Genomic DNA, 25,726 nt, shown 5'->3' with positions numbered 1-25,726 from the left:
GAGCAGATGGCTGACTGTGAAAGCCAGAGGACCTGAACTTGACTTCCCAGAACCCGTGTAAAAGTGGCGCATGATGTCATGTGTGTGAGCCCAGTACTAGGGGGCAGAGACAGGAAGATCCAAGGAAGGGGCTTGCTGGTCTGGCAGTCCAGTCAAAATAGTGAGCTTCAGGTTAAGAGGAAGACTTTCTCAAACTTACCGTGGAGAGCAATAGAAGATGTGTGTGTCAGGTGCCCACACCATCATACACACTCATACAAGCAAAATAAATCACATGTGGTTTGTAGGAGAACCCCGTCTAAAGTGAAACGTGCTTGGCTTGGGTCCCTGTCACCTTGTGCTGGAGAAATAGATCCATTCACAGGGAGACAAGAAACCCTGTTCACAGTGAAACAGTTTACAAGCGTTGTCTGAGGACCAGTCTGAGGAAGGGATCGGAGAAGCCTAAGGATCGTGGTGTGCACAGGGATACAGGTTCATGTTTTCTAACTAGGGAACCCGGGAGCAGGCAGTTCAGAGGTGCAAGGGTGAAGGAATCCAGGGCACACTGAAACACTTGAATCAGAATGGCAGGAGCCTGTGAGAACACCATACCTATCACCCAGTTCTCACATGGTGACCATGCAGGTTTGGTCTGGCTTTTCCCTGTAAGAGCCCGGGGAGTGCCTCTGTTCAGCTGGTCCCTAGATTCAGAGTATCTTCTTGTACCTTCTCACCCCACTGCCTGGGCAACCTGGTCTCCCCTCCAAGCCTGGCTTCTGCAATGCCCTCTATAAAGCCTAGACTTGCTCTTGTTCTCATTCCCAAATTGATACTTGTCCTGCTGCCTCCCATGGCCTGGACTTTTCCACACAGCCTTGGCGCTTCAGCTCTGACTTAAAATTCCCTGAGCCTGTGTCTTCACTGACCTGGGAGAACTCCACAGAAAAGGCTAGAGCTTTGACATCCCTTGGGTGGCCAGCACACAAGTGACAGTATACACACTTCATAGTATCATAGTATAAATGCGGCCTCACTTAACCCTGTAAATCACTGGGGAATCTAAGAACAATCTTCTTTGAATTGCTAATTCAAAGAGCAAATCAAGGTGCATAAAGCCAGACAAAGCATCACATACAGTTGGGCAAGCTTGGCTGGGGTGGAGAGGGTGAGGGAGTGTTTAAACACCTCAAGCCATTTATCTATGAAAACATTCTAGTTCTCTAGGCTAACCTGGGTCCCAGACTGAGACCTTGTCTCGAAAAAGAAAAAAGGAAGAAAAAAATCCACAGAAACAAAACATTAGATTTTTAAAGCATTTAATAATCATACTCAAACAAAAAGATTTTATTTTAAAAAAGAATAAATTTACATACACTGCATAAGCAAGACAGTTGAAGGCTTCCAAAATAGAAACCTGAAACATGTGGTCTAAAATACCACATGCTGTGATTATTCTGGGAAGATGCGTCGTGTATTTCGGCAAGAAAACCCAAGTTACCAGGCACAGTGTCAAGTGGTTTTAGTGGCTACCATGAAAGGTATTAGGTTAAGGGTCTTGCCTATGTCTTTCTAGCATAAGGTATAGGTCTGAGCAAAAATGACCCAAAATGGACAGCGGCTTGGAAGGCTGGTTCTAGATTGATGACTCGGCCCAGAGTAGTAGCAAGATGGGAAAAGGATGTGTTATTCTTCCTGATTCCCAGAGGAAGCTAAAAGCTTTGGTGTCCGCGTAGGCCAGGCCTAGACTTAACAGGGACACATTCTGGTGACCAGGCCAGCCCAGTGTAAGAAGGCCTTTGGACTAAGACAAGCTAAACCAGCAGGGGGCACTCTCTCTCCAGAGAGAAACTGACAAAGTGTTTTGAAAAGAGACCCAAGAGAGAATTTACTAGGATGACAGTGCTGCTCTGTAAGAAGTGAATCTGGTGAATTGAGAAGGCTCACCAAAGGCAAAGTGTGATCAAGCCATAGCACTTAAAATCAATACTGCAGGAATCCAAAACTAAACTTGGCATCTACAGTGAATACTTTCTCCCTCCCTTTTCTTTTATCAAGTCCATCCAAGAGTGACCAGTCATGACAAATTCTTAGGCCACTGTTTAATGTTGTGTAGCTAATATATTCATCCTCCATCTAAATTATGTAAACACAGCCTCGAATGCATTCTCTCAGTTGTCAGCTTCCATGTTGTTGGGCCTTAAACTCCCCAATCACCACATCCACCGCTGTGACAATACATACAGCCCTTCTTTTGCAGATACACATAGAAGAAGCTGAGCCTTGTGTCATTAGGCTTCAGACAAACCAACTAAAATCACCTGTGTGAATATAAGCCAGCATTACAAGCTCTAGTTTGGTAGCTTGGAGGTTGGAGGAGAAACAACAGAAACAGCCATGCACAACTGGAGGCTGGCCTAGGCAAGCACACCTGTAAACCAGGGCTCCAGGCTCCCCAGCCACGGAGCTGAAATACTGTCAGCAAAACCTGGCAAGTGCTAGGCCGTTGTATTCCTGTTCTTAACTATGACGAAGAAGAGAAGAACTGTTAAGTTAAAAATGGGCATTTTGTTAAGAATTATTCCTTTTGTTTGTTTTTCAAGACAGGGTTTCTCTGTGTAGCCCTGGCTGTCCTGAAACTCACTCTGTAGACCAGGCTGGCCTTAAACTCAGAGATCCATCTGCCTCTGATTCTATGATTAAAACCATGCCCAGTCCAAGAATTATTCTTCAGGAATTAAAACACTACATTCAGTACCAAAGAACATCATTCCAACCATAGACCATGGGACATACTCAAAATCAGAGAAAATGTTGGCTTTGGTGTTTACACTGAATGCAAAAGTTGGAGCCTTAGCTCTTTTTGGGGTCAGGGGTGATTTGTCCAGTACGAGCATATAGTGAAACACTGGCTTACAGACACCATCCCTCAAATGATCAATGACTACCATTTACACGAACCCTTCGGGATGTCATTGCATCTGGTGCTTATTCTGAAGTGCTGAGCCCAGGGAAGGAGGTCTCTCCTGTGGGCATCCTGCACACCTTCTTAGCTCTAAGGAGCTAAGGAGGACCATTCTAGGGCTAACAGGTGCTACAGTTAACTGGCTTATTCTCTCCAAATAGACTGAAGTTTTTCTTGTGCTAAAATTCTTCAGGTCTAAACATCTTAAAGTTCTTAACTGAAAAATCTTGCCAAGAAAGAGGTAAGAAGGAGTGGGAAGACTGAGAGGGAGTCCCTGATTTTGCCTAGTGGGTGAATAACTGAAGACATTTATACAAAGTAGCCAAACAGTGACAGAAGGTAAAGTCACAGGGATGAGGCAGTGTGTCAGGGCTTCCAGAGGACGAAGCTCATCCATTCTTGTGCCGATTCAGCGTCTTCCAGGCTTATGTGGAAGCTCAAACAACTGAAGGTGCTGAAGGCGAGGCAGGTGAGGGCAGGAGTCGCAGCGTGTCCTCATTTCCACCTGTGAGGAGCTGGCAGCCCGCCGTGTGTTGCTTACACTAGTGTAGAAACCGAATCACTGGATGCTGGATGCTGTGGAATGTATGCAAGGCAGATCAGCGTCTTGCTTCACTTGTTAGTTCCTGGAGGAGATGAGTTGGTAAATAAAGCAAGCTCTTCCGGTGGCCTCATGGCTCTGCTACTATCTTCAGTGTCCTCACAGGAAACTTTATTTTAGAATGGTCTCGCCACCCACTCAGGCACAGTCCAGTCTGATGACAACACAAGAAGCCATTCTGTCCAATGAGTTGAGATTTTCCATGGTGCCACCCTTACTCCCAGACCAAACTCCAGTTTGGGGATTGAGACTCGGCATCAGGCAAGGTTGTAACTGAAAAGAACTATCCTGCCTTCATAGTACCTCAAGTCTACTGGGTCTCTGGAGCTTGGTGGAGCTTGTAACCATTGCAAGCCGGGCCACCATTCCTGTCCACCGAAGACCGTGTCCCAAGTCCATGTAACAGAAAGGGGAAGGGCGGCCTTGCAGAGCTCAGCTGTGGTTTGAGCCTGGTGTCCTTACAGGTGAATCCCACAGCAGCCGTATATATGTTACATCAGCAAAACGAAACTATGACTTAGGGTTTCCTTAAACAGGAGGCATTGAGATTACCTGAATCAACAGCGTTCTCCATTTTTGCATCTCGAATTAGCGGACTAGTTTCTAACTGTCTTGGGCTCAGAGCAATCCCAAAAACCTGTGCAACATTGGCACAAAGGTTGTGGCACAGATGCCAACAGATGTGTAGGTGACAAACTTGTAAGGGACTTCAATCTCTAGTCTTCGCCTGGCCTCCTTGTTCCTAGTAACCACCTTGAACCATGAGAATAATACTTGCAGGGAGAGCTTTTGCACCAGTTGGCGAACCAAGAGGATCAACATGATTCCCACCATAAATTTGGTCAGACCTAAAACCAGCATGTCAGTGGTAAGGGGTGGGATGTTCTGAATCACAGGAAGAGATGGGGTGGGCTTGGACACAAGCTGGAAGAAATGGTTGATCCAGAATCCCAGGATCACTCCAGCTCCAGCAGCCACAATGGTGGTGGTGTCTGCCCTGGTCGGGCTGTAGTAGTCAGACACAGGGTAATTGTAGCACAAGAGGAACGGTACGACTATGACACACACAGGGAAGAGGGGGCTGGCAGTGTCCAGGGAGTCGATGAGGGTCCAGGCAGGGTAGGTCAGGGCAATGAGGACTGCAGTGATCAGAACGCCACCCAGGATATCCTGCCAGGAGAGAAAAGAAAAATGCCTGCTTAGCACTGGAAATGCAATCTCTGCATGGTTTTACTTTATAGTATGTATGCAAAGGAAGTATAGATCTAAGAATTTAAAGTGAAGATAGGAAATACTATACATAGTCACCATGCTGTGGTGTCGCATACTCTCTTACAAGAGCACTTCTGTATTTCAAGAAATTTCTGAATTTCTTTCTGAGTGAGTGGTTGATAGTTTCGTTGCCATGTAATCTTATTATATTCACCTTATGTCCCAAAGAATTGTCATAGTCTTTACAGGTGGCACCACCCTTTTTTGGCAGAGTGTGAAGGCTCTAAACTCTTTACTGAGTTACAAAACAAAACAAAACCACCCTGAATAGTAAACATTACCAGATGGATGACCTGTTAAGTCCTTCAACCCACTTGACTAGAGTAAATGCCACAGGAGAAATGCGCATTCCTGTAAGTAAAGAAACTGGACAGTTTACAGCAGAAATACGATCACAACGCACTGTTTAATGCTGCTTCCCAGTACCTCGGATACTCTGTTATTTACTCAGAAGAAGATGGAAGAATCAAGTCATAGTGGGGAGAAATGACAACTGGTGTTTCTGTGACTCCTGGTATTTGAATGTTTATAGGAATTGTATTAATAATCACCCCACACTGGAGACGACCCCAGATTCCTGACTGGATGAAAAGGTAAAAAACCCTGTGGCATAGTCATGTCCTGGAATACTTTTCAGCAATCAAAAAAAAAAAAAAAAGCAATCAACTACGGATGCATAGTACAACATGGATAAACCCTCCAGGAAATGCTTCTGACTGGAACAAGCCTCTAAGCTCCAAGGGTTACATACTGCCTGGTTCCACTTATATGGCATTTTCTAAAAGACAAAAACATCAGGGACAGGGAACAGTTATCAGCCATTGCCTAGGGGACTTGGTTTATCCCGTGTGACCAAAAAGGATGTCATGATGCAGTCTAGGGATAATGAGACTATTCCATACGGAGATGGTGATTATAAAAATTTATGTGTTGTGCTAGACTTCATAAAACGTTGAACGATTACATTATATGGTGTGTGCGCATGTGTGCCTGTGACAGCACGCCTGTGGAAGTCAAAGGGAGTTAGGTCCTTTCCACCATCTGGTTGCTAGGAATTGCTCAGATCACCAGGCTTGCTGCTAACCAGGCATCTTTTACCCGTTAAGCCATCTTACCAGTTCCAAATTCACAAAATCTTATGCCAATAACTGTCAGTTTTTTAACTAAGAAAACATTTTAAACAAATGAAAATGGAAATGCTTGCAGGCTCCTTTGGCCCCATCTAACACTGCCAAGGGTGAGCTGCTGCATTTTAAGGGACCCCCAAGAGACCTAGAGAGGCTCCTAACTTTGAACTCCTACCTTCTTAGACTGTGCTGAGGATCTCCTAAGAATCTGTGCCCCACCCAGTCCTCAGACAACATTCTGTTAGCTGGGCATGGTGGTGACGCATGGATGGAGTCTCAGCATTTGGGAAGTGGAGGCAGGGGGATGGTGAGTTCAAGGCCAGTTTGGGCTCTATTGTGAGACTCTGATTCAAGAAACCCAAGGGAAAGTTAAAGCTGTTAATGAAGCCATCTTCCACTCATCTGTGTGTAAAATGCTGCATGCTTCGTGGGGCAGAAACTTGTCAGTAGCTTTTAAAGTACAGATTTATCTTTTGAACTAGCAGCCTCACCCGGGGACCTGGCTCAGGAGCTGTAACTGCCCACAGCTGAATCAAGGTTGTCATGTTCTTCATGGTGGGGTTGCTGGTCATGGCAAGTCCCGCTCTAGGAGGAGCATTGCATTTAACTGTTTACACCACAGGACACTGCTGTGACAGGAGGATGCTCCAAGTAGTTTAAAAAGGCCAGGTGGGCCTGGGCCGTTGGGGTAAGGACAGATCAGAGCTTTCTACTGACTACATTCAACCCCTCTGGGAACATATCCAGATGGAGCCTGCTTTGACTGCTTTAGTGGGAAGAGCGAGTGCCTTCAGTGAGGACTGAAGCTGCCAACGCTGTCCTGTTGGTACCTGAGAAGCAGCAGAGATGCTTTCTCCATGACTAGTGGAGTAGACACAAAGTCTACCACTCACCAAGCACTTGGGTTTGTGTGGAGTGAGTGGTCAGGAGCACAGATGGCTCTCAAGGTTGTTCAACAATCCTCGTTTACCAAGAACCCACTCCCACTGCTCAGTGGCTAACTCAGGACTCGGGATCACCCCAGTAGGTGGAGTTTGTCCTGCTCAAGTTTCTCTGTGATTGAAATGGGGGTCAACATGTATGTTTCCGTTGGATCCATCGTGGATAGAGCTCTGTACGCAGAAAGCTCAGCAACGGGAAGGAACTATGTGAGTGAGAATATCTACCTTATAAAAAGGTACACAGGAGACCTCCATCTCGAGGATGCCATTCATGTGCCTGTCTTACCTGCCAAGAGCAGGTGACAGAAGCTAACAGGAGCTGGGATCTGTGAGGCAGACAGCTTTTGGAGGCTCTGCCCACCTGGATTTAAAGATCCCCTGGCTGCCATAACATACATTTTAAGGAACTGAATAGACAACCCAATTTCAGATAATATATTTCCTTGCATGGCTTTAGAAACACTTTGTTGAGCAGAGTTTTTACATGCTTATTTCTACACGGTTTAAAAGGATGATGTTTTTAAAATGACACAGCATAGCAAACCGTTAAATCCTCCAATAAGTAACGAGGCAAGCTGCTGGGTAATATAAGTAAGACATGGTTCTATTTTGACTGACAAAAAGCTTGGAACACAGGCAGGTACATATTTACAGAGCTGTGCACTTGGGTACACAGTGGGGGAGGGGGACTCTTCACACTGGAATTCTCTATCACCTGTATGTGTTTGTTATTTCCTTTGGATTTACGTGAAATTGAATTAAGCACCTGAATCTGCCCATGCACGGCAGGGTGAGCAGGGACCTCCATGCAGAGGGTCCGCTGAGGACCAGAGTATTTTGTCTATGTGTTTAAAGGAACACTACTGTTAAGAGTTGGAGAGAGCTTGTCACCTCCGCCAGTCTCATGTCTGACCCTGAAGGAAGTCAACGGGGACAAAAGGGGCATTTGCCTCATCCACAGAGATGAAGCAGCTCAGGTCCCTTCTGAAAGAAAGTCTCCCAAGGCCAGATGGCTCACTCTTCCTTGGCCCTCCAGCCATGGTTGCTCTTGGGGCTGCCTTGATGGCTGCAGGTCTCATGGAGACTCTGACAGATTCATCAGTCGAAACTCTCTTCCCAGAAGGTCCTAGGTTGCGCCACACTCTTACCCCATCTGATCCAGGGTGCAGCCAGGAATCTACACTCTGCATAATCCCCAGCGTAATCTGGATTCAGTGAATGTAAAATTAGAACAAAAGTAAATAAAACCCAGGGACAGCAACCTAGAGCCTGAGCACGGTTCAAATCCTTAACACGTTCCAGGAATTCCGCACTGCTTTCCCACGGCAAGCAAATGGGTCTGCTTGCTTTCTGAAATTTTAAAATTTTTTGTTTTGTTTGAGTCAGGCGTGGTGGCCCACCCCTTTGATCCCAACACTTGGGAGGCATGCAGGCAGATCTCTCTGAGTTTGAGGCTAGCCTGATCTACACAGTGAGCATGGGCAACTTCCACTTAGGAAGAAAAAGACTTCCCTAATAGTCATTAAGGGCTCCCTGGGGAGAGGCGGGGCCTCATGAGCCCCGCCCCTTTCCCTGATAGGCTACCTCTGGGTGCCATCCTGAGCAGGTCTTCAGATTGCTTCTGCGGCTGTAAATTCTTGAGTGCAAGGCCAGGTCCTGAAAACATCTTTTCACAGCACGCCTCCCAGTCCTCTGGGTCAGTCTTTCTTTCTGCTCTCTCTCCCACAGCGTTCCCTGAGCCTTAGAGGGGGCGGTGCAGATGTCCTGTTTAGGACTGTGCACTCAAGAGACACTTAGTTCCATACTCTGACCAGTTCTGAGTCTCTGCCCACGGTAACCGCTGTCCACTACAAACAGAAGCTTCTCTGGTCAAGGCTGAGCCCACTTTCGTTTGTTAAACACACCGAGGACAGTTTTGTATTCCTTTCAGAAGCTAAGGGTGCTCCAGCCATCTCTACCTGGCAAGTTCTTACAGCTCCTCTCTAAGGCTCGGCTCTAGGGCTATGCCTCTCTCACGCACTGCCATGTATCCCCACAGTTGGCAGTGATCTCCCTCGGCCCTGAACGAAAGGCGAAGAACACACTTCATACACTTCCCTTATTTTGTCTTTGCTGTGATGAAATACTTTCCTCTAGGCTCATTAAAAGTTTCCGGCCAGAAAGTCAAGGTTGAGCTAAGGTTGCCAATTTATTTGCAGTCTTTCTCAAAGTGTCAGGACTAGAGTAGACCAGACACTCACTGGCAGTCAAGAGGCTGGGGTGTTGGCTGCCCATTGTTTCAAAGTATAAATAACAGTTTACCCTGGTTCCTCCTGTCTTCTTTTGTAATTATGGTTGCCAAAGTCCCTGACATCTGGTTGGAATAGTCTTTATAAACTTAATTGTGTTCATCTTCAACCCAAACTAAATTATTTTGGTCCACAGCCCCAGCATTTGAGGTAAAACTAATTTTAGCCATCATGGCCAAATATGGAGTTTTCCCCCTCCCTTCTAGTCATACATTTGGATTTTCATCCATGGAAAGTGATACTATAATAAAGATATTTAGGTATTTTCATAAGAAAGACACTTGAGCCATAACTAGTGAGATTTCCAAGTTGGGGACTGTAAATCTCTTATAACAAAATTATTTTGTAAATACTTCTACGTAGAAGAACTGCAAATGTTCTAAGCTTTATTTTTAAATAACTTTCCTTGAGACAAGGTCTTATTCTGTAGCTCAGGCTGGTCCTACCACTAGTCTCAAAACAAAACAAATAAAACACCCCCCCCCCCAAAAAAAACCCCAAACGTTCAAAAACACTTCCAGAGATGAACATTTCCACTATTGCTTAGGAAAGCCACAAGTGGCCATGCTGCTTCTCAGCACACCAGGTGCCACTCAGAGGGCTCCTCAAAAGATGCCTGTTTGGTGCCAAGGTGTGTGTGCTCATTGGGAATGTATTGAGCGCTTCCTGCATGCTGTGATTGGAGAACCATTACTGGGGGGGTCCATGTGTAACAGTTCAGAAAGACACTGGGCATTCCAGGAAGCCATCCCCGCTCTCATGCTCTCGAGGGAAGAGTTGCAAGGTAGGCACTTGGTGTAAAGTATACAACATTACATAAACACTCAGACCTATGATTCTACTCAAGGAATCTGAAGAAAATGAAGAAAGTAAAATTGTTGAGGAAAGTTCCCATTACCTTGGTGCCAAGGAGACTACTCGGTTGGTGGAGCACTTGCCTAACGTGCAGGAACCCCCAGCATCAGCCTGGAGTAAAACTAGGGCATAATGCCATGCACCTGCTAGCCCAGAACTCAGGGCATTGGAGGCAGGAAAGTCAAAAGTTCAAGGTCATCTCCAGACACAGAGTGAGCCCAATGACAGCTTAGAATACAGGAGACGACTTCATCGAAGGAAGGAAGGAAGCAAGGAAGGAAGGAAGGAAGGAAGGAAGGATTAGCTTACACTTGAAAATAGTACTTGCGTTATTTCAGTTCATGCAACTAAGGCCAAAGATAACATGCTCCAAATGCAAGCAAGAAAAATTAGCCTAAAGAAAGAGGCATGCATCACAGAGACTGAAAAGGCATAAGCTGAACACGTCCTGCGGTTCACACACACACAAATGAGATGAGGAAGCTCGCCGCTTCCTTATTTAATAATAGAGGACGAAGATTTTCCATTTGAAAAGACACATGTCTGGAAATCTTATGTCCCTCCCCATGGCTTCAAAGTTAGCAATAAGTGAGATGTAATGAAAATAATACAGTCTAATCTTAAGTATACACACACACACACACACACTTATGTATGGGTGAGATATCAGAAGGAAATAAGATGGGCTTTCTGAGTAGGAATATTACAGATGATTTCTACCTTCTGTATGCTCTACTGACTCCCATATTTTCCTGAAGTTTAGGCAATTAATACCTTTGCCTTTTTTTCCTATCAATATAGTACTTATTTCTTTGGAGACACTGTTTTCTGAATGTAGCCAGGGATGACTTTGAACTCCTCATCCTCCTGCCTTTGCGTACAGAGTGCTAGCCTGACCGTTCCCATTGCCTTGCCCAGCTTAGTGTTTTTATATTAATCAAAATGCCATTAGGCTCTTCACGATAGCCACACAATGGAATCAGCCTCAGAATCTGCCAACAGATGAATGGATAAAGACAAGTGTTACATGTATTCAGTGGAGGTTCATCCAGTCACTTCAGGGACAGTAGATGGGAGTCGGTGTCATTGCATTGAGCAAGATAAGGCAGATGCAGAAAGCCAGGCATCGCAAGCTTTCTGCCACATGTAGACATGAATAACATGAAACAGATAACCTGAGAGTGAAAGAAGACTCCTCCAAGGAAAGGGACGTCAGGGCAGGGTTTAGTGGCGATGTCTAGTAACACATGACACTGCTTTCCTATCATTAGCCAAAACAGAAAGGACTTGTTCAGTTTTGGTGAACATCTCTGGAAAGTTCTGTGCCCTTACCCCTCTGTCTATACTGGTAAGTTTTGACCCTCCATTCCTTTCCCATGTGTGGTTTACTGAGCAAATTTTCATCCTATTTTCCTAACATCTCCCCTGAAGAACACTATTGAGGGGTTAGGGCTGCCCTGATTGTCTAGCTAGAAAGAGGGGCAGAGCCAGACACTCACTCAATTTTGCAAAGAATGCTTTCAGGTCCCTGGCCCATTTAGGCATGTAGGCTGGGGGAACTCTGGCTCAGGTATCTTCCCCTCTGCAAGGTCTCCTGCTGAGAACATGAAGGGCCTGCTCTAGCTCTGAGGGCCTTACAGAGTGAGCTAAAGCCAGGAAGTCAGGCAGAGCCAAGATGCACAGACTGCTCTTAATGCCAAGACACTGACAATGACCCAAGCCACACCTGGCCTTCCTCTCCAGGGTAACGAGGGTAGCCACTGGACTGTCAGCATCTCCTCCTGAACTTCTTGGAGGACGCTTTCCTGTGCTAGTATAGGTTTAACTTGATTTCTCAGAATAATAAAGATTTCTCAGAATAAATAATAATAAAGTGATGGCCCAGGCAAGCAGGAGGCCACAGTGCTCATGAATATACCTATTAGTGATTTCAGAGAGAAACCGGTGTGTTATATACTTAGCATTTGTATGGGAAAGAAAAGTGAATATATATGTTCAAAAGTATTAATTTTCAATCATCATACATCAATGTCTACAGACAAGCCAGGTATCATACATGGGCCTGTAACCCCTAGCACTCAAGAGCCTGGGGCAGGGGAATTACAAGCTCCAGGCTAGCCTAAACTACAGAGTGATAGTCTACCTCAGAGTTCAGTAGTGCAGAAGGACTGGGGATCAGATCCCAGAACCCACCTGTAATCCCAAACAGGGAGTCCCTGAGACAAACTGGCTGGGTTAGCTGAACTGAGAAGTCCTGGACTCAACAAGAGATGCTGCCGCTGTACAGTGGAGGGCAATCAAGGGGGAAACACCACATGCACACAGGTGTACCCCACATGTGCAGCACATGCATGTGTGCCCAGACCCATGCAAACACCACACACGAGATAAAAATCAGAGAAGAAGCAGGAAGCCAGCAACCCTCTTGCTCCACGGCCCAGCCCAAGACATGAACAGTAGCTGTCGTGGGATCCGAGAGTGATGCTTGGCTTCTCTGTTGCCTCCTTTGTGAGCCGTGGCTGTCCTTGAAGCCACTTTACGTGGCTAGGATTGTTACAAATCTAGGACTAGGGACCAGCAAGCATGGCATTCTATGGCTGCAAAGAGAGGCTTGAAAAGACCTTTTGAAAACACTGATGCTGGGAAGGAGCCACCAGTCAGAAAAGAGGATGCCAGCTTCCTCGGGCTTAAGTTTTAGAGCAAAAGGAGACCATTTAAAGATTCAGTAGAAACCACGTTGACAATTTTGACAAGGAACGGATTTCTGTGGGTGTGTTAAAATATTACAAAGTACGAGCGTAACAGAGCAGGGCAGAGTAGCGAGTGCTTCCCCTGCCCCCAAATTAATAAATAATAAAAGCTTAAGCAGATTGTGATGGCCCATGCCTGGAACCCTGCACCAGGGAAGTGGAGGCAGGAGAGCCAAGTAGCACAAGGTGAGCCCTGGCTCCACACTGATTCAGGACCTTCCTGAGCTATGTGAAATCCTGCCTCAAGAAGGTGGATGTAAGACAAAGCCTCATTTTGGTGTCACGCAAGGACAAAGGTCACCTGAAGGTCACAGGAGGGAGAGCTTTGCTCACTCACTGTTTACTGGATCAAGGCTTCAGACTAGTCTGAGCAATGCAGGATCCTGTCTCAAAAACATTTTTTTTGTTGTTTCAAAAAATGATTTTTAGTTGTGATTGAAGTCTAAAAAGAAATTAATTTGATTCATCTAACATATTTAATATACTGAACATATTACCTCAACAGATAATCGATGGAAATGCCAATAGCATTAACCTTTCTCCCACTACTGTCCTCAGAATCTCCCCTGAAGGGACAAGCTATCTGGTTGGGTTTTGACTTAGTCAAAGGCAAATGATTTCTGTTCACTGGAAATGATTCTTCCTGGATAAAGACCATGTGGTGCACTTGTATCATGTCACAGCACTCGGCCATTTAAAAAATGAAGTCATAAAATCCACAGGTCAATGGACAGAACCAGAGAGATCATCCTGAGTGAGGTAACCCAGGGACAGAAAGACAGAGAGGATACATATTCGCTTATACGTAGATATTAGCTGCTAGGTCAATGACGCATAAGTTACAATCCATGGAGCCACAGAGATTAGGTACAGAGTAAGGGACTAGGGGACAGACAGATCTCCCTAGGACAGGGAAATAGAACACATAGTTATGGATGCATAGGGTGGGGGAGCTGGAACTGGAGGATCAAGGTGGCGGGTGGGAGGAGGGAGGGAATACAGGGAGAGACAGCTAAAATCAGATGCCATTTGAGACGTGGTATGGGAACCTAGTCCAGTAAGATTCCTAAAATACATTCATATACAAAGGTAGTGTAAACAAAACTGCCAAATAATGGGTGAGGCAGAGCCCCAGGTGAACATCTTTTATCACCGAATGAAGCATCCAGTCCCAGGATTGGGTTACATCTAATTGAGTTGTTGAACAAAGAGGACATAAGAACCCCCATACAACCCAGGTTGTTGCTCTACAGACTAGGCTGCTCTCCACAAACTGATGGCAAGACTCCATTGCAGAAGACGGCACCTACACAACTCATTGAACATGGGGAAGTCAAGGCTAGTGCTTACAGAGAGCCTTCACTGCTACACGCTAGTGTCTCTGGTACAGGCACTCTGCACCCTACCAAAGGATGGATAGAGCCACAACCCTTTTGACCTACAATGGGGACCTGCCTGCCAAATACGCTAGTCCGATGGTGCTGAAGCTTCCTCTTGAAGCTGATGGTAACAAATGCAGAGACTCACAGTCAAATGTTAGGCAGAGACTGAGAGAGCCTGGAACTCAGCCCTAAATGGGATGTCTCTGTCTGTCAAATCCCCCCTCTCGAGGCTCAGGGAACCCTGTAAAAGAGGAGGCTGAAAGAGCATAAGAGCCAGAGGGGATGGAGCCTTCCAAGGCAACGGGGCCCTTAAATAAACCAATGTGAGCAAAGCTCATATAATCTCACAGAGACCAAGGCAGCATCCACAGGCTGAGATAGATGGGGTCCTAGATCTGAAGGAAAAGTGGACATGTGCCACTTGCAAATGAAGATTTAGTTTTCTCCAAGGGAGTCTCACTGGGGAAACAAAGGACTCTTAGGGTCGGCTGCATGCCCAGCAGTAGACAAACAACACTAAGCAAGCTAAGCACTCTCCATGGAGGTTCCTTGTCTCATAATGTTGTGTCTTATATGTATGTGTGTGTATGTATTTCATATATATATATTATTTATATATACTGTGTGATTTATTTAGATGTATATGTATATATGTGTGTATATACATGAATATAAAGAGTATATGTATATAAAAAGACTATATATGTATATGCACATATACATATATATTATTCTCTCCTTTTACCCCACTGTCCCCTTGCATATATACTATAGCTTCCAGTTTAGTGTTTTGATGGGATTCCTGAGTGTGTGAATGAGTGGCTCTCTGTGTCTATATCTGCTTCTTGGGCTATCTTCCTTCTGTGTTCTTGTTTTCTCCAGTTCTGATGTTCAAGTCTTTATTTTATCTAATTATATCATAACTTATTATGGCTCCTTTCATGAAGCCTGTCTATTTCCTAATGAGAGACAGAAAGGGGTGGGATCCAGGTGGGAGGGATGGGGGAGAGCTGGGAGGATCAAGAGGAGGGACAACCATAGTCAGGATACATCAGGTGAGAAAAAGTTTATTTTCAATAAAAGGAAAAATTAATTTTTTAGAAATTAAAATTATTCTGCCAAAGATCAGAATACATTGCCTTTGTGGCTCTGTAGGATGTGGAACCCGTTTCATGTATAGCCCAACAGTCTTAATGTACTTCGCACACTTCCAAGAAGACCTATTGATTCCTTCATTAAAGCTTGCTGGCAAAAATCATGATTCAATGAATTGAATAAAGTCTTTGACTGAGGGCTGGTGAGATGGCTCAGCAATTCAAAGCACCCAGTGTTCTTGCAGAGGACCTAGGCTCAGTTCCCAGCACCCACATGGCAGATCTCAACCATTCACAACTCCAGGTTTGGAAACCTGATGCCCTCTTCTAGACTCCTCAGTACAAGGGACAGACATGGTGCACATACATACATGGAAGCCAATATTTGGCACATAGAATAAAATACATAAAGATTAATTAAAAAGAAAACCTTTGGTATATGTTAATTTTGTATTTGGAAGACATAATTTGGAAAAGTTAAAAGGATATTCTAGTAAGTCGATGATTATTTGATGCTATTCAGATGAAACAGTTTTAGGTAAAACTATGGGATGGTTGAGTATGTTTCAATAGGATATATTCAAATAGAGTACATTCAAACAGAATCTATTTTTATTTATATATGATCATTTTTATTACTTATTTGTGTGTGTGTGTGTGTGTGTGTGTGTGTGTGCGTGCATGTGGGTACCATCAGAACAGGGTGTTAGATTCCTGAGGCTGGCATTACAGGTGGTGTGGACCAACCAACATGCATTTGGGAACCCAATCCGGGTCTTCTGCAAGAGTAGAACTCACTCTTGAATGCTGTGCCATCTCTGTAGGCCTCTCACTTTAGCTTTGGAGATATGGTGTCTCACTGACCGCAGGCTTGCTGTGCTTCACCTGGACCATCTGGCTAGCCCACCTCTGGGATTTGGCTCCCTCAGCCTCATCAGCCCTGGGCTCGTGGGCACGTGCTGCTATGCTGGCTTCTGTGTGCACTAGAGATCCAAACTCAGGCCTCCACACTTACACATAGTAGGGATTTTACCCTCTGAGTCACCTCTCCAACCTAGTATGTGTCCTTTAAATGGTACTAGAATATTAAAAAGTATGACAGGCATTATGTTTCTTAGGGGAATTAAATAATCAGGTTTATTATAGCTTTGTATGCTCTCAATATTAACTAGGAATATATTGGGGTACAGTGTCTATTTCTAGACTTTATCTGTACCTAGCCCCACTTAGAAAATCATCACTTGCTTCTCTTGGCTCCACAGAGTCTAACAAGTCGCAGCAATTGTTGTTCAGGAACCATACCAAACTCCCCACCCCAGTGGCCCAGTCTATCTGTGATGAATGGCAGGGCTTGGCAGGCCAGGAGGATTATAACAGCAGCTCAGACATGTTTGCAGGCGGGTTTTATCATCGTCTCTGACAACTGCTTAGGAGCACATGAGATTGGCAGGTACAGGGGAAGGCCGAGCTGCCGGGAGACACAGAAGACGCTGTCAGACCCTTAAGTGATCTTTCTTGAGCCTGGGTGGGCAGCAGAGACTCTGAGTAACCAGAGAACAGAGCAGAGTCGTGTTCCGTGGGATGTGCGTATCCGGCAGGTCCATGCAGGTTGTGTGTAATCGGCACTGCCACTGTCTTGTCAGGGGATGTGATGCGTATGGACTGCTTCCCAAACTGTACCTCACATAAGAACACCACAGGGAAGCTCTTGAATGCAGCATCCAATGACGCAGGGTCCAAGTGAGACCTGAGACTGCATGTCTAACAAACCCTCAGACGATGCTGAGGGACAAGGGGCACACTGGTGAGTGACCCAGTCCACTTCAACTTGCTAGACGACAGAGACCAGCACAGAGCCATGTTTATGCAGCATGGCGGGGGGGCCTCCCACTTCCTTTTGTGAACCACACCCTAGAATAAAAGCTTCAAATGTCCTGAAAAAGTCATCTTTGAAAGTGAAATTCTGCTATGGTGATACGTGTGCACACAAAGGTAGAAGGTGTATCTGTGAATTCTTGGTAGCCCTGGTGTCACGACTGTTCACCCCTGGAGGGAAAGGAAGTCGGCTATTGTTCCTTTTCCACGCTCCGGGGCAATGCTGGCTTCTGTCCTGGATGTCGGGTCTGTGAGCAAAAGCTAAGCTCCCCAAGGGAGTACTGTGCAGTTCTCCCTCCATCTGAAAGACAGACCCCTGGCATCTTGCTTTACGGAGTGTCAGGAAGATGTATGTATGGCCGTGCTCCCTCTGAGGTGAGCCTGGACATCTCAGTCTCAGAGAGTTCTCATCACTTTCTTTAAGGTCTCATCATTTGGAAAACTAGGACTTCTATCACAAGGTTGCTGTGGATTATCCTATGGGGTAGCTAATGCGTATAAGAGCAATTAGAGCACTGATTGCCAACCTTTCTAATGCTGCAATCCTTTGATGGAGTTCTTTATGTTGTGGTGACTCTAAGCCATAAAATTATTTCGTTGCTACTTCATTAACTGTGATTTTGATACCATTATGAATCTTACAGTAAATATCAGATATGCAGAATATCTGATATGCTACCCCTGGGAAAGAGTTATTCAGCCCCCAAAAGGGTCGAGACCCACAGGTTGAGAATGGCTGACTCAGAACAATGCCTAACTGATGCAAGACTTATAAAACACCTCTGAGGTGCCATGTAATATATGATATGTAATATCCATACCCAGAAACCTACAATGGTCCTGAGAGAAAGCAGAGGTCTGAATACATCCGTGGGCAAGAATGGTCAGCAATGCAAGGTGCCAGTTCTCTCGAGACAGTGCACACACTCATTTCAGCTCAGTAAGAGCCCGGCAGTGGAGAAAATGGCAAGGCGCACTGAGTGCAAAATTAATATGGAAACACAAGAGCCCAGAAAAGCAAGGGAGAGGGCTGCAGGGCCTTCACCACCTGCAGCTGATGAACCTAATATCTATCAGGTATTAGATATTGGGAAGGGATACCTAATAGTCAATAAACACACAGAACAGTGGTCTTAGCAAGAAGATAGATAGACAGAGCAGTGCAGAAGAGCATGGTATATATGTATACAGAGAGAATGTAAATAGTCACATGATTTACGAGGAAGGTGATCCTTCCATATGTGCATAAGGGACCACACTCCCAAGTGCATAGTGCACTGGGCATTTGTATAAAATAAAAATCACAAAAGCAACTCCAAGTGGAGCATAGGTATAAATAAGCAAAATAAAATAAACCAGAAATAAATCTTCATAGAAATAAAATAGTATTTTCATGATTTGTGGTATGCAGAGAAATATCTTAAGACATAGAACTGTAACCATCAGCTAAAGATTCAGAAATTGGGCTCCACTGAGATTTCAAACTTCCCATCGAAGAACTGCCAATAAAAGAGTCAAAAAAGGTCAAGCTACAAAGCAGGGAAGAGAATAATAATACATTTGGCTAGCAATGTATTGATAAATACCAGTAAAAAGACAAGTGATTTAGTTAAAGTGGGGAGGGGTAAAGACAACTGGGATCTCACAAAGAAAGAGATATATAATAGCCAATAAACATAGAAAGGGGGTTGAAAAACCATTATTCAGAAAAGCCAAAATCAAATAAGATACTGAGACATCTCACTGGAATGACAAAGATAGAGGAGACAGTGGAGAAGGGGACCTGCCATATGTTTCCAGTGAGAGCAGGGACTGACATGCCCGATGGCCAATCTCAAAGATGAACACCCACACAACTGAGATACCCGGTCTTCTGCGTTCAGACTCAGATAAAATGCTTCTGTCTACACTAAAGGGTATAAAGGGACGTTCAAAGCAGTACTGTTTATAACGATCTCGCTGGGAACGACCCAAATGTACATCAATAATGAAGGAACAGTGGAGCACCTTCCCATAGTTGAATATTATATATCAATAAACTCTGCTGGACACGGTGGCGCGTGCCTGCAGTTCCCGCTGTCAAGGAGGATTGCTTAAGCCTAAGAGTTTGAAGCCAGAATGGGTGGTATAGCAAGGTCTCAAAAGTACCACTACTAATGAATGCTGCGGATGAACATGAAGCGACTACAGGCAATAAGGGACTGATTTCACAAGCTTAATGTGAAATCCCCAATGCGCTCTCCGTTACCAGGAGGTGGTTGAAGAACTGATCCTAGCACTTGTATTTCCTTTTATCCTTCCAATGTGACAAAGCAACACTGGCTTATGGTGCAAGTTCAGTGTAAGATACATTTCAAGCACTGTTTTCCTGACCACCCCAGCGGCCAGGGGGAGTGCCATAGCAGAAGCTGGTGCACATATTTTCCCAGAGAGCTGCAGAAGTGAATCCTTTCTTATTTTAATTCTATCCATCAAGAAAAACTAATTTTTTTTAACAGTTAACTTTACAAAATTCAAGGATAGTGCTGCTTCCACTGGAGAGGCCCACGGGCTTAAGAGAAAGTCCAGCTTCAGTGTATCTGCGGCACAATACAATCCTAAAGGGTGTGCCCAATAAGACAACACACACGCTTGACCATCCGAGTCTGTCCAAAGTCCAGCCAATCCCTTCTTATTTCTTCTCCCAGTAACTAGGGCTCACCTAGTCACCAGACAAACCACACAGAAACACCAGATCCCAATCCATGCTCTGGCCCTGAACATGGGTTATTACATTTTATTTGGGGGGGACACTAGGGACATTTTCAGTATGACCTACAAGTAATGCAGGGCCTAAGAAGTACGGGCTACATACTTCCCAATAGTTACCTCAGAGGTGTGTCTCAGCACCCTTAGACTATCTCTAACTGGAGCCCAGCTGACGGCCAGCCATGAGGTCAGAGAGCCCCACTCCCAACCTTCCACACTGGGCTCCGGCCTGTCTTCTTCCTAGGGAAAAGGCACTGCCAGGAGCCTGCTCATCCCACTTGCACTGAACAGAAAAGTGTGCCACAGTTGTGGCTTTGGGAACAGTATTGAAAAAGCAACATAAAAAAATATTAGTTTGTCTGTGTTTGCTGTTAGGGTTACATACCACGGGCAGTTCTTGCTGGAAATTGTGCTAAACACTACTTTGGTTTCTCTGATCAGAAGCATAAAATGCCTTCAATTTACCTTCCCATCGTCCTCAACAATGGCTGATTGGATATTTCCTAGTTACTGAGTGTGTGTGTGTGTGTGTGTGTGTGTGTGTACTTAATGAAAAAAAATAACCCCAAACGTCATAAACAACAGAGATTGGAGTACCATGAACAGCTACTATTTTTGAGACCAGAAATAATTCTCTATTTTTACAAAAGGATAAAAATATTTGCCCCCAACATGCCCCCATAAATAGAGACAACAGATCTACCAACATGGTGACAGAGCGCTCCGAAGTGCAATCAAAGCCCTTTTTCGTCTTACAAACAGACTTATCTAATGCTATAAAGGAGAATTGGGCTTGGTGGCATCTGATTTACGCTGTAATTGGGTCTTTCCTAGTATTAAGTGAGGCACTTTAAAGTAACTTCTTTCTTTTTTTTATAAGTGCTTTCAAACGACTTGAAAAACACACCCAGAATACTGTCAGCCAGAGCCAGAAAACAGTTCCTACGGTCTGCAGATAATTTAATATTTGACAATCCTTTTCAACATCCTCCAACTCCAACCAAAACTAAACGTTACTTGGGGGTGGGGTGGGGGGCAGTAAGCAAATAAAACCTAATATCTACATAATTACCCACAGATCAAACAGCTTGAGGGCAATTTCAAACAGCAGCACTTTGGTCAAGTCAAAATAAGGGACTGTCCACCACTGGTTCACAGTTCTCATGTTTGCTGATCAATCAACAATGTCAGACTGGTTTTACTGTTAAAACACTGGATGCAGCTTCATCACTCAGTGGGTTTAAGCTGGTTCTGCGCAGTTGCATCATTTGGGGAATCACAGATAATACAGTATGGCCAGCTTTCTGCACAAGCACAGACACTGCTGTGTTTCTTTTCTGAGCCTTTGACAGAGAAGGAAAACGCCACACTGGACTTTACCCCCTTCTCCTGATAACTGAGGGTTCTTTACTTGGGAGAACTGTCCCTGCTTAGGCGTGGTAGCTCTAACCCTGACCCTCCTGCCAAGTGTTAGCTCTGCCTAAAGAGGCTGACTTCTGGGCCAGCTGCCCTAATCCCAGATAGCCCTTGGCTTGGTGATGCAGCAGAGGGAGGCACTGTTCAAGAAAATGTTTCCTGAAACCCTCATCACAGGCATCCTCTCAGGAGAGGAAGTGAGCCAATCTAAGCCCAGAATTCCTAGGCTCTGACTCCAGGGTAAAGAACAGTCAGCCGGCATGAAGCCACTGGGCAGAGAAGAGCTGGAAGGGGAAGAGAAGGAGCTTTTGGAAGGCCCAGATGTCAGGTCTCTCTCCCAGTGGTACTGGTGCCTCCTTATTCTGTGGTTACAAAAGCCAATGCATTTTCTTTGGGCTTAAACTGGGTTGAAGAGGTACCTGCTATTGGCATTCCCGACCAGGCAGATGGCGATCAGATGTTGTTTGACCTCACTGAGTTCATTCCGGTCTCTGTCCTGAGTATTCCTTTGTAGCCCCAAGGATCCCATCTCTGCATTTGGACCCCATCCCACAGCTGAGTGTTGGGTTCAACCCATATCTCACCTACATATATCTAAGTATTGATCCAAGAGCTTCTGAGAGATGGGACACACTGAGAGTGACATTATAAAGACAGCTACCTTCCCCACGGCCACCTACTTCTGATCCTTGATGTTCATCTGAGTGAAGCAGTTTTCTATGAACTACTCAAGACACTACATGACCTTTCATTTTCTTTCCATTTCTTCCTCCCTGGCCTCCATCTTGCTATAAGTGATTTATTCTTCAAACCAAGAGAACATGAAATTAGACACCAAGGGAGAAAAATGAGTCTGTATGTTGTGCATCATCACGGTAGCAAATAGGGAATGTAAGACTCAATACAGACTGCCTAGGCAGAAAGGAGCCTTGATGTGTTGTCTTCTCCTGAATGGTGAACCTAGAGGTAGGATGGCTCTGGTACCATCAGCCAGTCAAGGATGTCAGTGGCAACCCTGACATCCTTTGTTTGGTATAACAGTGTTGACATCTCCAAAGGCCCTTAAAGTCATCACACAGCTGCCCAACCCAGATGGGGTTGTGCCATCATGCACACCCTGTATCAGAGAGCAACCTGTCTGTGCATGAAACAGGCAATTGGAAATAAAATCCTGTCAGTGGGGTGAGGACAAGTGTAGGAGCCAAAATTGACTCATCATGGTGACCACTCGGATGGCAGAGGCATGGTAGGGAAGGGCTAGCATCCTGCCTACATTGGTAATAGGGAGGTTCTCCTCCAAGACAGGGATAAAGCTGTTTTGGCAAGGATGGTGTCATAGCTAAGTAGGCTTACAGCTCTCCGTGCTTTATGTGGGATGGCCCAGGAATCTAACTGGGGCTTGTCAATAAAACCGTGTCCTGGACAGCAAAATGTTCACACCTGATGAGAAGGAGATCCAGCAAAAGAAGTCATTCTTCCTTAGGTACCAAGGACCATTAATATAAGGCAGGAGCCACCTCAATGACACATCCATGTCCCCAGAGAATCGCAGCTATCCTCCCCTCCCCTCCACCTTACAACTGATGCTGTTCACGTGTGTGTGTGTGTGTGTGAATGAGAGTGCACCTATGTGTACATGGTATACTTGTGCAGGTTAGAGGACAACCTGGGTATCAGTATCAGTCCTGGCCTTTCATTTTCTTGTTTGAGACAGAGTCTCTTGGTTTGTTGGGTACCTACACCAGGCTACCTGGCTTGTGGGCTTCCAGGGAGTCTCCATCTCTCTCCCCTATCTCCCCATAGGAGTTCTGGGATTGCTATACCAGGCTTTACCCGGGTTTTAGGTTTCTCAGGTCATCATATTTGTGTGGCAAACATCTTTACCCATCAAGCTACCTGCCCAGCCCCGAGTAAAACTTTTAATTTAATTTTCCTACAGACAAGCATCATAGACATTTCACTATCTTGACCAATTTCAAATGGTGTTAAATACAACACGTGTGTGCAACCACCCCAGCATGCACCTCTAGAACTCTTTCTAGAGCAAAATCCATCTTCTATATTCAAGAAATAATTTCTGTTGACATTATAGCACGAATCATAATTTCCTGCTTATATAAGGCTGAATAATATTCTACTGTAGGTATATACTACATTTTATTTATCTCTTCATTCAACAGCAGACACAGGTTGCTTCCAAATTTTTGTTTTCTTTGCTATTGTAACTAATGCTGCTAATAGCTGCATTAGTTACAATACAGATATGGCCAGAGGTATTTTAAAGATATCCATGGGATTATGGAGGGACCCACATGGTCCCACACCTCCTGAGGGATTACTAGCTGTTAATGATTGCTGGTGGAACAAGAGTCATTTTCTTCAGTTGGGTAGCCACTGATAAGTTGTCCAGTGCTCCAATAAATAGCTTTCCACCTTGGAGAAGCAGTTTGCTTTAGTAAGGGTTTTACTGCTGTGAAAGACACCATGACCAAGGCAACTCATATAAGGACAACATTTAATTGGGGCTGGCTTACAGGTTCAGAGGTTCAGTCTATAAACATCAAGGCAGGAGGAGCATGGCAGCATCCAGGCAAGCATGGTGCAGGAGGAGCTGGGGGTTCTACATCTTGTTCCGAAGGCAAACAGAAGAAGACTGGCTTCCAGGCGGCTAGGATCTTAAAGGGTCTTAAAGTCTATGCCCATAGTGACACACTTTCTCTAACAAGGCCACACCTACTCCAACATGGCCACACATCCTAATAGTGTTACTTCCTGGGCCAAGCATATTCAAACCACCACAAAGCTCTAATTAAATTCAGAGAGCCACACATGAAGAAGACATGAAAGTAAAGAGGAGACTTCTCAGGGAGAAGGTTTCAGTTGGAGGGAAATGAGAGAGGGGAAGAGAGGTGTAAATAACTAAAATGTGTTATACATGGGTATGAAACTGTCAGACAACATAAAAAGGCAAAGATTTCTACAGGATTTGAACAGGCAGCGATGGTGGGGTCACTGCCTCCTGTGGATTGTTCTGAGGAGTCCTGGCGAGAAACCACATTATCTTAGTAGTTGGCTCAGGCCTTTGCTAATTATAGCATCCATGCCAAGTTATCACTAGGTCACACATCTGCTTTCTTCAGTAGACTCTGAGATCCAGGAGAGCAGGTGGGTTTGTTCCTAGAGATCAAGATATCCCTGGATCTCGTTCCAAGCCTGACACCCATCAGAAATTATCGAGCTGAACACAGAACTGCAGGAACCTATAATTTACCACTCTGCTAACAGCCATTCCCTTTGCTACTAGGATGTTATGACTCATGGTGCCCTGAGCCAGGCTCTGGTCCTGTAGCCTGATGCATTCTGGACCTGAGCCAGTGTCGGGTTGCAAGACAAGGGCAGAACTGAGTAAGAGAAAGCCAGTGGGTGGGGTACAGTGGAACAGGACCAGGGAGGAGAGGAGCAGCCCTGGGCCCTCACTACATCCTTCCCTAAGAATGGCTGCAACCCATTCCTTGCATCTAAATGAGAGGCCCAATCAATCTTCCCGCAAATATCTGCCTCTCCATCTCCAAAAGCCACTTAAAAAGGAAAGAGGAAAAAAAAAAGTAACTGTGTTTCACTGAAGTGGATTTGTGTGTTTTCTCTCTGTGTGTCTGAAGCCCCGCATTCCTGCGTTTTCTTTGGTTTTAATTTTAACCTGAGGTCGGATTTTTTTTTCCCTTTCCAAAATGGAAACCTATGGAAATTAAAAAGTAGCACCAGATAAAAAGAAATGCCAAAACACCCAGGAGAGTCCCGCGGAGTTCCACACTGAGGTCTAGGAAGGGATCTGCAGAGAAGTCTTTGTCATGTGGAGAAGTGGTGTGGCGAATTGAGAATGCTCTGCTCCCCCCCCTCCCCCACCTCAGAAGCCAGCAGATGCAGTGTGTGCTGGGGCAGAGGAGCGAGGAGGACCACCGAGCCCTGGTAGGCAGAAGAGCACCCTCTTCACTGTCTCTTTGGTGTTTCTAAGATCTGGGTCCCCTTTCACTCAAACAGCAAACTGCTTGGGGCCTGGATTAGGGCAGGTATATCTGTGGGAACACAGGGCCGATGTCTTCGTTTATACTTAGATATTTTTATCTATTATGGAATCTGCTGCATTGCCTCATGTGGCCTACAATGGCCTCAAGCTTGCTATGCACTGAAGATAACTTAAACTTTGATCCTTTGGCTTCAACCTTCCAGGGGCTGGGATTGCAGTCGTCTGACATCGTGCCCTGTTTTATTCTGTTCTGGCGATGGAACCACAGGCTTTGTGAATGTTACGCAAGCGTTTCTCCAACTGAGCCTCATCCCAGCCTTATAGGCTCTTAATTGTATGCCTTACCTGCCTCTCCCGAGGCTTCCTGTTGCTCTTGTTTGGCACTCCTTTTGCATTCTCCCCTGATGAC

The 25,726-nt window shown here is 45.2% G+C and overlaps 1 protein-coding gene across 1 annotated transcript in view; it reads right to left on the bottom strand.

Moving 5' to 3' along the window:
- Positions 1-1,217: 1,217 nt before the first annotated feature.
- Sgpp2 (sphingosine-1-phosphate phosphatase 2) overlaps positions 1,218-25,726 on the bottom strand; it is a 109,023-nt gene continuing 84,514 nt past the window's right edge. Inside the window, exon 5 of the mRNA XM_021158469.2 lies at positions 1,218-4,715. Coding sequence (XP_021014128.1) covers positions 4,164-4,715 — 552 coding nt within the window. The 3' untranslated portion in view covers positions 1,218-4,163. The remainder of the gene's footprint in view (positions 4,716-25,726) is intronic.

The sequence above is a fragment of the Mus caroli genome, unplaced genomic scaffold (genome assembly GCF_978045245.1).
Source record: "Mus caroli unplaced genomic scaffold, Mus_caroli_1 scaffold_1, whole genome shotgun sequence".
Classification (NCBI taxonomy): Eukaryota; Metazoa; Chordata; class Mammalia; order Rodentia; family Muridae; genus Mus; species Mus caroli.
The sequence above is the reverse complement of the archived record's forward strand: the minus strand, read 5'-3'. Positions and strand labels throughout refer to the sequence as shown.